Source organism: Cololabis saira, chromosome 6 (genome assembly GCF_033807715.1).
Source record: "Cololabis saira isolate AMF1-May2022 chromosome 6, fColSai1.1, whole genome shotgun sequence".
In the NCBI taxonomy this organism is placed as follows: Eukaryota; Metazoa; Chordata; class Actinopteri; order Beloniformes; family Belonidae; genus Cololabis; species Cololabis saira.
In genome coordinates this window covers 38,029,089-38,042,772 of record NC_084592.1, presented here as the reverse complement: position 1 = coordinate 38,042,772, position 13,684 = coordinate 38,029,089, and the positions used below count along the sequence as shown (strand labels likewise).

At 39.6% G+C, this 13,684-nt stretch overlaps 1 protein-coding gene across 1 annotated transcript in view; it reads right to left on the bottom strand.

Annotated features, from left to right (window-relative positions):
* Window positions 1–13,684, bottom strand: part of ttn.1 (titin, tandem duplicate 1) — a 217,208-nt gene that overhangs the window by 62,380 nt on the left and 141,144 nt on the right. The window contains exons 150-167 of the mRNA XM_061722950.1: window positions 12,626–12,755; window positions 12,381–12,532; window positions 12,140–12,287; window positions 11,733–11,898; window positions 9,943–10,094; window positions 8,473–8,769; window positions 8,083–8,382; window positions 6,513–6,827; window positions 6,278–6,426; window positions 4,916–5,066; window positions 4,530–4,811; window positions 4,099–4,401; window positions 3,019–3,321; window positions 2,569–2,850; window positions 2,173–2,360; window positions 1,990–2,101; window positions 1,450–1,752; window positions 227–535 (exon numbers count right to left, since the gene is read on the bottom strand). Coding sequence (XP_061578934.1) covers window positions 227–535; window positions 1,450–1,752; window positions 1,990–2,101; window positions 2,173–2,360; window positions 2,569–2,850; window positions 3,019–3,321; window positions 4,099–4,401; window positions 4,530–4,811; window positions 4,916–5,066; window positions 6,278–6,426; window positions 6,513–6,827; window positions 8,083–8,382; window positions 8,473–8,769; window positions 9,943–10,094; window positions 11,733–11,898; window positions 12,140–12,287; window positions 12,381–12,532; window positions 12,626–12,755 — 4,042 coding nt within the window. The remainder of the gene's footprint in view (window positions 1–226; window positions 536–1,449; window positions 1,753–1,989; window positions 2,102–2,172; window positions 2,361–2,568; window positions 2,851–3,018; window positions 3,322–4,098; window positions 4,402–4,529; window positions 4,812–4,915; window positions 5,067–6,277; window positions 6,427–6,512; window positions 6,828–8,082; window positions 8,383–8,472; window positions 8,770–9,942; window positions 10,095–11,732; window positions 11,899–12,139; window positions 12,288–12,380; window positions 12,533–12,625; window positions 12,756–13,684) is intronic.

Here is a 13,684-nt window from a genome sequence, read left to right as displayed (position 1 = left end):
GCTCTCAATAAAGAACTAAATTGTAGCAACAAAAAAATTGTTAGTTACAATGCAGAGGTAGTTAGCAATCCTTCCCCGTTTATCTGTTTTAATAAAAATAATTTTAGTTGCCCAGAGACTGCTGACTGAAGCACGTCCACAAAATCCGTACAAAAATATAATATGGGTAATACTTTTTAAATTTTTCTTAAAAAACTAAAGCCTAAACTAAGTTTGAGAACCTTACCCAGTCTATCGTGGACTTTGATGTTCTCTTTGACGTAGGAGGGGTCAGATTTTCCCGCGGCATTGACTGTGAAGATCCTGAAGGTGTACTCCTGTCCATCGGCCAGGCCTGTCACCACATAGTGGAGGTCAGGGCACTGCTCTGGCTTCTCGTTGGCCGGACTCCACTCTACAGAACCAGGCTTCTGGTACTCCACCAGGTAGCCTAAGATTCGTCCTTTGCCATCGTGACGGGGCATCTTCCACTTCAGACTCACAGTGTCCTTGGTCTTATCGTAGGCCTCGGGGGTCACTGGAGGGCTGGGGCACACTAAGAGGGATCAAAAGAAAATAGTCAGTTGTAGGCAATACAAATATATTTAGATATATTTTTTACTCGTGATCTGCCTCTGTGATCATGTCTAAAGTTCTGGGTAAAAAAGTTGTTATGGCCCCTCTCTTAGCAATATTCGGACTCTCTGTTGACTCCTCACATATCAGCCCCACACAGTCAGAAGTATTGGCTTTCACATCCCTTTTAGCAAGACGTCGTATTTTACTTTCATGGAAATCCCCCAAGTCTCCGTCTATTTCTATTTGGCTTAGTGATGTTATGTTTTTTCTTAAATTGGAGAAGGTGAGATACTCCGTAAAAGGCAACTCAGCTAAATTCGTTCACAAATGGCAATCCTTCATAGATCACTTTACCGCGTTGAAGACTCTACCCACCGACTGACCCCCGCCTCCCTTAATTTTCTTTTCATTTCCTTAATTTGTTTTTTATTATTATCATTTATGTTGCATTATATGTTTTATTTATTTCCAGTTAATGGGATATCAGTTATGGGCATCTGCATTTACCACTGCATTTGTTTTTTGTATGCACTTTTGCTCATTCATTACTTTCCTCCTTTGATCATTTCTTGCTCATTTGTTTATTTATTATTTAACGCTACAGAGACTCTGTTCCTTAGTTAGGTTTTGTGTGTTTAAAAAAAAAAAAAAAAAAAAAAAGGAGACAATGTATAATGCGTATATTTGATTACATGTTTCCATGTTTTCATTGTATGTTGTTTCTTATAAAAAGATCAATAAAAAACAAAAAAAATACACTCATTTTACATAAATAGAAACTAAGCTGATCTGTTTATTTTTTGAAACGGAGGACATTCATTTAGAAATTAGAAAAAGACAATGGCAGGGGGCATTGCAAATGAACTGGATGATTTCATTTCTTGTACTGACCGACAGGATCCTTGGCAAGGATAGGTTTGGAAGGAACGCTGGGATCTCCGGTACCCAACTCATTCTCAGCCGTCACCCTGAATTCATACTGACAGCCTTCCACCAAGTCCTGGACTTGGTACTGAGTGGCTGGGTACAGCGTTTCTCTGGTGACCCTGGACCACCTCTTGGCTCCAACTTCCCTTTTCTCCAGGATGTAGTTGTGGATGGGCTTCCCGCCATCACGAGGCCGGTTCCACAGCACAACGGCGTTGGTGGCGTACACCTCTCTGACCGTCGGCATGTCAGGGGCTTCAGGGACTCCTTTGTGAGCAAAGAAAGATGGTTATATTTTAAGAATGGTTAGAAGGAGATCTTTCAAATGGGTTCAATAATTTTGAGCCCATGTAGTTTGCAGCTGAACAGGTCCTGAACAGACTAAAATTCTTCATAATTTTCTCCAAAGTGTGTTGAAAGACTGAATTTTCTTAGCTTAATTATCATTTGGGAATTTTGAAACATGAAAAAAAGAAATATTTCAACAAGTTGGGAAGACCATACTGAAGCGATCTTTAGCTCTCATCTCCTCGGACTCCAGAGGATCGCTGATGCCGTACATGTTCTCAGCAAAGATTCTCATGACGTATTCCCTGCCTTCTGTCAGCTTGGGAATCTTGGAAAAGAGAAGTGATATTAGCATCGCTGTGCTAGAGCAATCGATTTTCTTTAAAAACTCAAAGATACCTTGCATGTGGTCTTGGTTGTGGCAGATGTTACTGTAGTCCAGAGGTCTCTGTTGACATCTCTCTTCTCAATGATGTAGTTGGAGACGTCAACGCCTCCGCTGTCCAGAGGAGGTTTCCAGGAAATTACCATGAACTCTCTGTGCACCTCCTCAAACACCACTGGGCCAACAGGAGGGGTTGGACGATCTGCAGGAAAGAAAGAAAAGATGCAAAATGTTTAAAGAGTCTGTTTGGGATCAGCCATGCTTTAAATTATATAGAAGATTTCAGTCACTCCAGTCCATCTGCAACTAGGGATGCAGTTTTTCCACCTACGGTGTCAACACTGATGATTGTTTTAGCATTATTATTAGTATTATTATCATCATCGTTTTTTAAGGTTCCGTCTACATACCGACAACTGTGATGTTGCAGACTCCCTTCCTGGATCCGGTGCTGTTCTCGACAACTACCACATATCTGCCGCTGTGCTCACGCTCGGCCTTCATCAGGCCCAGTGACATGGTGGTGAGCGTGTTCTTGAACATGATGTGTTTGTTGGCTTTAAGCTCCTCATCGTCTCTGTGCCAGATGATGGAAGGAGCGGGTTTGCCAGTGTAGCGGCCCTGCAGCAGACAGCTCTCGCCCACACGGATGATGATCTTATCACGGAAGTCTAACTCAATGGTTGGTGGCTCTGTAGTGAAGAAAATTGAGAAAGTGTTCAAGGAAAACTCTTGGTGGTTCTATTGCGTCCCATTTTATACCATTTAAACTAAGGGAAAACAACACAAAAAATTAATTTGCATATAAATGAATGGATAGAAATTAGGTTTCATTTCATGAAACCTGAAAAAGGGCTCACCCAGTTCATCCTTGCAGGTAACTGGTTTGCTGCAGAACGATGGTTTACCAGGTCCGACTTCATTGACAGCAATGACCCTGAACTCATAGGTTTCACCCTCCCTAAGGCCGTCGTAGGTGAACTTCATGTCCATCAGCCTCTCCTTCGTTACTCTGGTGAATTTGTCTTTTCCGATCATACGAGCCTCCAGGATGTACATGGTGATGTCAGAGCCTCCATCGTATTTTGGCGGTTTCCAGGTGACACTGATCAAATCCCTGGTAACTTTGGTGATCTCAAGCTCCTCGGGACGGTCCGGCGCACCTTATTTAAAAAAGGAAGAAAAAAACCCCCAAAACATTATAACATTATTCTTATACCTGAAGGAGGATACTTAAAAACTGAGTAACAAGTTTGAAATAACTTTATTTTAATGATTTTGGATAGACCAGGGGTCGGCAACCCGCGGCTCTAGAGCCGCATGTGGCTCTTTAGCGCCGCCCTAGTGGCTCCTGGAGCTTTTTCAAAAATGTTTGATCTTTTTTTTTTTTTTTTTTTTCCTTTTTTTCTTCATTTTTCCTTCTTTATTTCTTTTTTCTTCTTCTTTTTTTCCTTTTTTTCTCTTTTTTCTTCCTTTTTCCTTTCCTTTTTAATCTCGACATTTCGACTTTTTTCTCGAAATTTTGTCTTTTTACTCAACATTTCGACTTTTTTCTCATAATTTCGACTTTTTTCTCAACATTTCACCTTTTTTCTCGAAATTTTGACTTGTTTCTCGACATTTCAACTTTTTTCTCAACACTTCGACTTTTTTCTCGAGATTTTGAATTTTTTCTCGAAGTGAAAAAATGAAAAAAAAAATCTTCACCCAGTTATAACTAATACAGATACTGTACATGCAGCATGTGTTGCCTTCATTCTAAGGTTTATACAAGACTTCATTTTTTGCGGCTCCAGACATATTTGTTTTTTGTGTTTTTGGTCCAATATGGCTCTTTCAACATTTTGGGTTGCCGACCTCTGGGATAGACAGAATACTTTTCTCAGGTTCTTCTTAAAGTCCTTGGGAGACCACTTGGTCACAGTATTAATTTAACTCACTCATTGGTTCTTTGACGATAACCTCAGATGAAGTCTCCCTGAAGGGTCCCATGCCGATGGCGTTTTCTGCAGCCACCCTGAAGAAGTAGGCCTTTCCAGTGGTGAGACCTTGAGCTATGGCGTTCTGTCTGCTTGCTGTGAAGGACACTGAAGTCCAGGCTTTGCGCTCAGCCTCGCGTTTTTCAACAAGGTAGTTGCTGATGGGAGAGCCGCCATCGTTCTCAGGGAAGAACCAGTTGAGCTTGCAGGAGTCTATGGTCAGGTTCTCAGCAACGAAGGGGAGGCCTACAGGTCCAGGGACGTCTAACATAGAGCAGAACGGAAGTCAATAAAAAAACAGATCTGACATTTCTAATATGAAAATTTGGCTTTAACGATGTTTTTTATTTTTACCACTAATGCACGCTAATTTTATGAATGCTTGGTCTCACCTAGAACCTCCACTGTGATATTCTTTGTCTTTTCCCCTGCAGTATTCTTGGCGTTTAGAGTGTACACACCGACGTGTCTCCTGGTGCAGGGTTTGATGACGAGTGAAGAGCTGATGGCTGTGGTCTCCACTTTGGCCTCTGGAGGTAAAGCACCTCCATCTCTGCTCCAAGTGATATTAGGTGACGGCCTGCCTGCCACATAGGCAATGATGCGGATAACACCACCAGCATGGACCACCATCCTCTCCTTGACTGAAGCATCCAGGTCGAGCTCAGGAGCAACTGGAGGGAAGAAACTTACGTTACAACCTACCAAAAAAACGATTTGGCCCTATAAGACAACACTTGAAAATAATGATTAAAACGTCTGGATTGGATAAACTCACTGGTTCTGTCGTTGACCTCGAGCACCTCTGGAACTTCACCTGGCTCACTGTTACCAGCAGCATTGAAGGCAATGACCCTGAACCTGTACTGACCACCTTTCTTCAGTCCAGTAATAACAAACCGAGTGCCTCGGATTTCAGTCTCCTTAGCCTAAAAAAGGGAAACGCAGTTTCCATCCATCACTCCATGTGGATCAATGTGTACATAAATCTTGAAATTGCAAATAGGGTTAGACAGAATTATCCTTGAATAAAAAACTACCACTGAATAGGGGTGTAACAATATATCGTGCCACGAAATTTCGCGATACAAAAACGTCACAATACGTGTCGTGGAGGTGACAAAGTGTATCGCGATATTGGGTTATTAATATTAATCTATTGTGTTGACTAGTAACGCGCATCCGACAAACCGACCGCGACTGCGGCCGCACCTCGACCCGCGGACCAAAATCTTACTCCGCTCAGAAGAAAGTAGTACCTTTTTGTGGTCCCGTTTTGAGCTCTGAACCTTTACTTATGTAAGGCTGGTGTAGAGTTAAGCCATACCTTATTAAATTAAACCTTTTTCGGGTCGTGAGTAGGATAAACATGCGGGCAACTCCAGTGTACTGTAGTTCCAGTGTACTTTAATATCCGCTCAACAGCGTAGGATTTTAGAACATCAACACAGCACCTAGTGCTGTATCACTCCGCCCAATCTAAAACATACTAACAACTACAGATAAACTGACTAGTGTCATTATAGTCCCTGATTTACATCAGAATATAAAGAATATATTTATAAATAATGAACCCTGAATTACCAAAATAATCTTCTTAACAAAAATAAATCTCCTCTTACACTTATAGGGTGCGCATGAATCAATCTTTTTTATGATGTTAAATTGTATGTATTTATTTACTTTTATTTATTTATTTAATTTAAGTTGTTAAATTAGAAAGAAAAAAGTCAAATCATACATGAGAGAAACTATTCAGTTTGTGGCAAAATATTTTTATTGTATGAAACTGAAGAAGCATAATGCAAACCTGACATTTACTTTTAGTTCAGTTTGTGGAAAAAGGTTGGCCTGGCTCTCTCTTTAAAACTTAAACAGTTATAAAGCATTACAAACTGTAACAATAGGGCAAACACACAGCATTGTTTTGTATTTTGTGTCTTTCAAATAAAAGACAATTTTTTCCAGTCACATGTTCCTCATTCAAGGTTGTTAAAAAATACTGCTATAATATCGTATCGTATCGTTATCGTGACCTCAATATCGTGTATCTTACCGTATCGTGAGATTATTGTATCGTTACACCCCTACCACTGAATAACTTTTGTGAGATGGCTTCAGGTGGTCTGTGTTGTCTCACCTTGACCCAGGCCTCAGTGCCCTCCTCCTTGTATTCCACCCAATAGCCGATGACCTTGGAACCTCCTTCCTTCAGAGGTGGGATCCACTCTAGATCCACCGTGGAAGACGACCAATCAGAAACCTTCGGGGTTGGAGGGGAGGGTGGAGCTGCACAAGGATACAGACAACTGATTAATATTTAGCTCTCTGCATGTCAGTCATAGACCAGTGTTATTTTAGCGGGTAAAGCTTACAGATGGGATCTCTGGCAAAAACAGGGTCCGTTGGGGGGCTGGCAAGCCCAGGCCCTGCAGCATTGACGGCAGTCACTCTGAATAAGTACTGCGATCCCTCAATAAGTCCGGTCACCACATAAGACTCTCCCAGGCCCATGGGGCGGATGGGGTCGCGGGATACACGGGTCCAGCGTTTGCCAGTGGTCTCCTTGCGCTCCAGCCAGTAGCCGGTGATCATGGAGCCGCCATCGTCCTCAGGCTCCTCCCAGTTGACTGTCATGGAGTCCAGGGTGATGTTAGACACAGTTGGCTTCTCAACCTGACCGGGGACAGCTGTAAGAGAAATGTAGTCAGTTTAAAGTATTTTGAGATTGATTTTAATTTAATTACATTTTGCAGGAGATGTTTAGATGACATTTGCTACACATCCAGACATTTGTCATTTAATAACAAACAGCCTATTCACCCATCATAAAATGTTTTAAAGTACACTTGCCAGATAAAGAAAGGGGAGGGTTTTTACTATAAGACCTTCAGAGGTGGGTAGTAACGAGTTACATTTTACTCCGTTACATTTACTTGAGTAAGTTTTGGGAAATGTTGTACTTTTAGGAGTAGTTTTGAATCACTATACTTTTTACTTTTACTTGAGTAGATTTGTGAAGAAGAAACTGTTACTCTTACTCTGCTACATTAGGCTACGTTGAGCTGTTACTTTTCTTTTATCCCTTTTAACCACGTAGCCTACGTGTCAATCTCATGACATCACTGGGTGATTCTTTGGGAAAAAATGTTTGTTTTTGCATGTTTTGTCACATTTACACCTAGACTCAAACACACACTTCTATGAGTTCATGGGCTTGTTCTAGTTCTGCCTGGTTAAAAAAGAAACGCACAAAGGATTGAAATTTTGTGCTACTTGTGCTTAATTTATTTATTTCATTCTGTTATTATTTTATTTATTTTATAATTTATTAAAGTATTTGAATTTACTTTAAGATTATTTTAATTTAAGCTATGTTTTTTATTAATTTTAATTTATGTTATTATTTATTTGATTTAATTTGACTGAAGATGATTATTTTGTACTTTTGTCTGTTTGAATGTTTGTGTTAAAAAAAATAAATCAGATGTTACTCAACAGTTACTCAGTACTTGAGTAGTTTTTTCACCAAGTACTTTTTTACTTTTACTCAAGTAATGATTTGGATGACTACTTTTTACTTCTACTTGAGTCATATTATTCTGAAGTAACAGTACTTTTACTTGAGTACATTTTTTGGATACTCTACCAGCTCTGAAGACCTCCTTGTAATTACCACATGGTCTGTCCTGGGGTCACTGAAGTTTAATGAATCCTTACTATAGTTTTTCATTATGTTTCATCACAACTGGATAATATTCTTGGTGATTTATAGCAGCTGAAGGTGGAGCAATAAAATATGTGAAGCAGGAAAAGATGTGGAGTTGGCAAAAAGAACAAAGGACAAAGCTGAATGGAATGATGTCAACAGTCTGGTTTACGTCACTGTGAAATTAACTAGACTTTTCTTTCTGATAGCAATCACACATAGATGGTTGGACTTACTGAAACGGTTTCGGGCGACCTCTGGCTCACTGTCCAGAGGGTCTCCGACGCCGTACTTGTTTTGTGCCATGATTCTGAACACATATTCGTGTCCCTCCATGAGTTTCTCCACCGTCCAGATCCGCTCTTTGGGCTCATTGGTAACAGGTACCCAGGTGTTCCGGTTCGCCACCCGCCTCCAGATGACGTAGTTTGTGATTTTGGAGCCTCCGTCGTCCTTTGGTGGCAGCCAGGAGATTGTAATCTGGTCAGATCCAATTTCCTCAAACTTAATGGGAGCAGAGGGAGCACCAGGACGGCCTGCAAACACCGGCAAAGAAGCAAGTTTAGATCGAGAAAAATATGAATGCTGTCTTTATTTTCCAATGTTGTTGGATTTGTTGCTCTTACCGAGCACGTTGAGCCTCATTTCCTTGGAGGCTTTGCCGAGGCTGTTGGAAGCCACCAGCGTGTACAGTCCCGTGTCGGACCGTTTGCCCTGCTGAATGAGCAGCGTGCAGCTGTCGTCTGACACAATCTTGTTGATGTGCTCGTCATACTGAACCTCCACTCTGTTGTCAGGTTTGTGGGGTGGGGCCTTGTACCAGGTGAGCGTGGGGAATGGACACCCGCGGATCTTTGCCACGATGCTGATGTCAGAGCGCTGCTCAACCTCCATGAACTCCTTCAACTCGATGGCTGGAGCACCTGCAAAAAATTGATAAAATCACATCACAATGTATTTTTTAAGAGAATATATTTATCTTTGATGCCTTGAAAAAGGTCTATGACCGAAATGTTGGCCTAATAAATAAGTGAACATTGAGAAGAAGGTGTGCGGGAGTTTTCTTGTTAAGAGAATATATTTAAAAGCAAAGTTCCCTAGTGTAAAACCCAAGTTATATTCATAGTAATCAGTTATTTGTGACACATTCTGGCTGCTGACAACACTATAGAAAAGGGGGAAAAATCTTCATCACAGACTGTAATGCAGCAATATTTTGATGATTAATCCAGAAACTCTTAATCCTACAGTACATTCTCAATTCAGCCCTTACAAAAGTAACATGAAGCAACTTCACAAACACCCAGCTGAGAAATGCCTTTAAAGGTATTTTTTACCCAAAACATTACCACTTATGTGGTCTTTGGTCCCCAGAACCAGACACTGCACTCTGCATTTAGATAACCTTGAACCAATTTAACACTATTGCAAACCCAAGCTTAATTTAACTTTCTCAAAATTACAAAGTTACCTGCAGTGAGCTAACTTCAACATGCTTAAAATAAGACTTTTTCCTATGCCAGATCACTATAATTTGTTTAAAATGATTATTAGTTTAATTTGTTTAAAATTGCATGTTTACAGGAGCCAGCTAGAGTTAGCTTTAACATGCTTAAAAGTACAAGTTAACTAAAGCCAGCTAACTTTAGCTTGATTAACGTTAGACACTTACATGAGCCAGCAAACTTTACACGTTAACTCCAACCAACTATCTTGAACTAATATCACCTTACTGAGCACCAAAAGTTAAGTAGGGTCAGATAACGTTAAGTAGCTTAAAATTAAAAGGTAACTACAGCCAGCTAACTTGAGGTGACAATGACAAGTTTACTAGATATCTATTATTCTCTTTGGGAGAGGGCGACCAAAGCAGCCCACAGTATCTACAGTGTGAAACAGGAAAACAGTTAGTGACATCACTGCAGTCTTGTTATGAGCTCTGACAATGAAGTTACTTCAGTGTTGCCACTCTCATTTCTTTGAAACAGGATAGATTAGTACCAGGAGACTCTTTTACAAGGCAGAAAACATATTTTAAGTTCTAACTCAATTCATGCATGCATGTTTCATTAAAGTACTCAAAGTTACAGTCTTACAGGTCTGGTCCTGGAGGAGGATGGGTCCAGCAGTGGTTGAAGGCCGACTGGCTCCAGCCTCGTTGTACGCTGTCACTCTGAATTCATACTCGTCTCCTTCTGTAAGGTCCTCCACTTTGAAGGTGGTGTCGTCCACATCTCTCCTGTTACACCTGGAAGAAACATCACAATCAGGCGGATAAAAACACACCAGCAAGAACACAAAAACTCAGGGACCCAAACTGATCTGGAAGGGACAGACAATACAGAAATGAATGACTCAGATTTGTTTACTTATTCTTTGAATTTACTGATTTTCTGATCACATGGCTCCTCCAATCACTGTAATGCTGTTATCCCACATGACACACCACCCTAGGGTTGCCACCTTTCAGAAATAGAAATAAGGGACGCCCTGATTTCAGCAGCGCAGGAGCCAAAAAAAAAGCCCCAAAACTTCTAAACTGAATAAAAATGTGTTTATTTTATATGAAAAAACTAAATGCTTTGATTTAAAGTTTAAAGTGCTTTAATAGCATTGAACTTGCATGACTGTACAGACAGACAACCATACTAGCAACTGAAATATCCTCCTATGCTACTGTATGTCCACATCAGCCCAGATGTATAATATAGCTACAGGTGAAGAATATGGTGTAAAAGTTAATTTATTTCAATAATTCAACTAGAATATGGTGTAAAAGTTAACTTATTTCAATAATTCAACTAGAATATGGTGTAAAAGTTAATTTATTTTAATAATTCAACTAGAATATGGTGTAAAAGTTAACTTATTTCAATAATTCAACTAGAATATTGTGTAAAAGTTAATTCATTTCAATAATTCAACTAGAATATGGTGTAAAAGTTAACTTATTTCAATAATTCAACTAGAATATGGTGTAAAAGTTAATTTATTTCAATAATTCAACTAGAATATGGTGTAAAAGTTAATTTATTTCAATAATTCAACTAGAATATGGTGTAAAAGTTAACTTATTTCAATAATTCAACTAGAATATGGTGTAAAAGTTAATTTATTTCAATAATTCAACTAGAATATGGTGTAAAAGTTAATTTATTTCAATAATTCAACTAGAATATGGTGTAAAAGTTAATTTATTTTAATAATTCAACTAGATTATGGTGTAAAAGTTAACTTATTTCAATAATTCGACTAGAATATGGTGTAAAAGTTAATTTATTTCAATAATTCAACTAGAATATTGTGTAAAAGTTAATTTATTTCAATAATTAAACTAGAATATGGTGTAAAAGTTAACTTATTTCAATAATTCAACTAGAATATGATGTAAAAGTTAATTTATTTCAATAATTCAACTAGAATATGGTGTAAAAGTTAATTTATTTCAATAATTCAACTAGAATATGGTGTAAAAGTTAACTTATTTCAATAATTCAACTAGAATATGGTGTAAAAGTTAACTTATTTCAATAATTCAACTAGAATATGGTGTAAAAGTTAATTTATTTCAATAATTCAACTAGAATATGGTGTAAAAGTTAACTTATTTCAGTAATTCAACTAGAATATGGTGTAAAAGTTAATGAACAGTAATGAGTTAATGAACAGTAATGAACGGTACAAATCGTGTCCCGTATTAGTTCAATACGGGACGCAACATTTTTTTCTCAAATAAAGGACAATTCCGTATTTTACGGGACGGGTGGCAACCCTACACCACCCTCAACTAAACCACTCTTGAAATATTCCCATGCATGTACACATACCCTCTAAATGTGTGAACAGAATGCTGGTGGAAACATTGAGCCTATCGGGGGTCTTTTACCTCCTCCAGGACTCCTTCTGGGCGCCACTGGAATCCCAGCAGAGCAGATCAACGCTGTAGTGGGTGACGGGTGAACCGCCATCGTTCTTTGGAGCCTTCCAGGTCAAAGTCACCGTGCCTTTCCTGATGTTTTGGATCTTCAGCCTCGTTGGAGGATCGGGAGGATCTGCAGATGTGTCATCGAAAGGTCACACACTCATCACGTTGCAAAGCAGTGAAAATGACAGATTACCTTCGAAATGTATGTGTTATCATTCAGAGACTTTTTTTTTCTAATTAAGCTACATTTTATTTAAAACAGTCAAATGTAAAAGTCTCAAGGTAAAATGATATGTGTATAGATTTACTACTGAAAACATATACATATGCTGAATGTGGTGAATCTGGAAGCTGTAAATTAAACGTACGAATGGGATCTTTGGCTTTTGTCCTTTCGATGGTCTCGACCATAGGGCTGAATCCAAAGCGGTTCTCAGCACGGATACGGAACAGGTATTCCTGACCTTCAATCAAGTCTGGAATCACCAGGGACTGAGCAGCACAGGCCGGGTTTACCTAGAGAAAACGAGATCCATTCAGATTTTCAACCTGAGCAGTAACAGTGTGGCGTTTCTGGACGAGAGCGCGGCACCAAATGTGGGTCTGTACCTTGGTCCAGGCCTTGCCCTCTACTGTCTTCTTCTCAATGAAGTAGCTCTTCACCCTCTCTCCTCCATCACATGCTGGAGGCTTCCAGGAGAGTCTGCATGTTCCTCTTGTCACATCAGTCACCTTCAGGTTTCTAGGAGGTCCAGGCAGATCTGAGCAGCCACAAACAAGAGAGTTAGAGGCTCAGGAGATGACAGGTATCATTCAAAAATGACATTCGGCTTCACCGATAGGCCTCTACATACCGAGGACGGTGACTCTGACTTTGACCACCTTGTGTCCAGCAGGGCTCTCTGCACTGATGATGTACCGGCCGCTGTGGCTCAATTTGCTGTCCGGGATCACAATAACTGACGTTGTGTCAGTGGAGTGGACCTGAGTGGTGAAAAACAAGACTTATAGTTGGAGGAGTAATTTAGACCACATACTGCAGCGACCACTCACTCTGGATCAGAGGTGGACAGAGTACTCGACCCCAGTACTTGAGTAAGAGTACAAATACTACTGGTCAAAATTTACTCCGTTACAAGTAAAAGTAGCTCAGTCAAAATATTACTCGAGTAAGAGTAGAAAAGTATATGCTTTTAAAGGTACTTAAGTATCCAAAAGTAAATGCTTTTAAATTTACTTTAAGTAAAAGTAAGAGTAAGAGTAAATTTCTTATTTTCCACATCAGTAAATTACTATATTTTTTCTAAATTAATTTAAGGATTTTTTAACTCTTGTTTCTGAGAATTAACTCTTTTAAACCAGTCTGTGCCCTCGTTTTTTACTCGGTCGAACTCAAACATTGAGTTAAGATACTGCCAAGGATTTTGTGAAAGTCCCTGCTCCGAGTCCGGCTCATTATCAGACTCAGACGACTCAGCGGATTGTCTTTCTTCTCCTGACGAAGGCGTAGCCATTGTTGCGGCTCTGTCTTGACTTGTTGCGGTCTTGACAAACTCTGTCTTGACAAACGCAGGCTACTTTGGCGGTATCGTTTTGAGGAGGCTTGACGTATTTCCGCTTTACGTACATCCCAGTGGAGAGCGTGCACTGTGATAGGTCTCCTCCTTTGACAGTAAAAGTAAGAGTAAGAGTAAGAGTAAATTTCTTATTTTCCACATCAGTAAATTACTATATTTTTTCTAAATTAATCTAAGGATCTTTTAACTGTTGTTTCTGAGAATTAACTCTTTGAAACCAGCTGCACTGATGTGCTGCTTTTAGAGCCACAATGTTATATAAAACCTGCAGAAACACCAAAAACAAATCAAATGAATGGGATCATAAGAGGACAGCAGATGATGCAGAGTTTATTA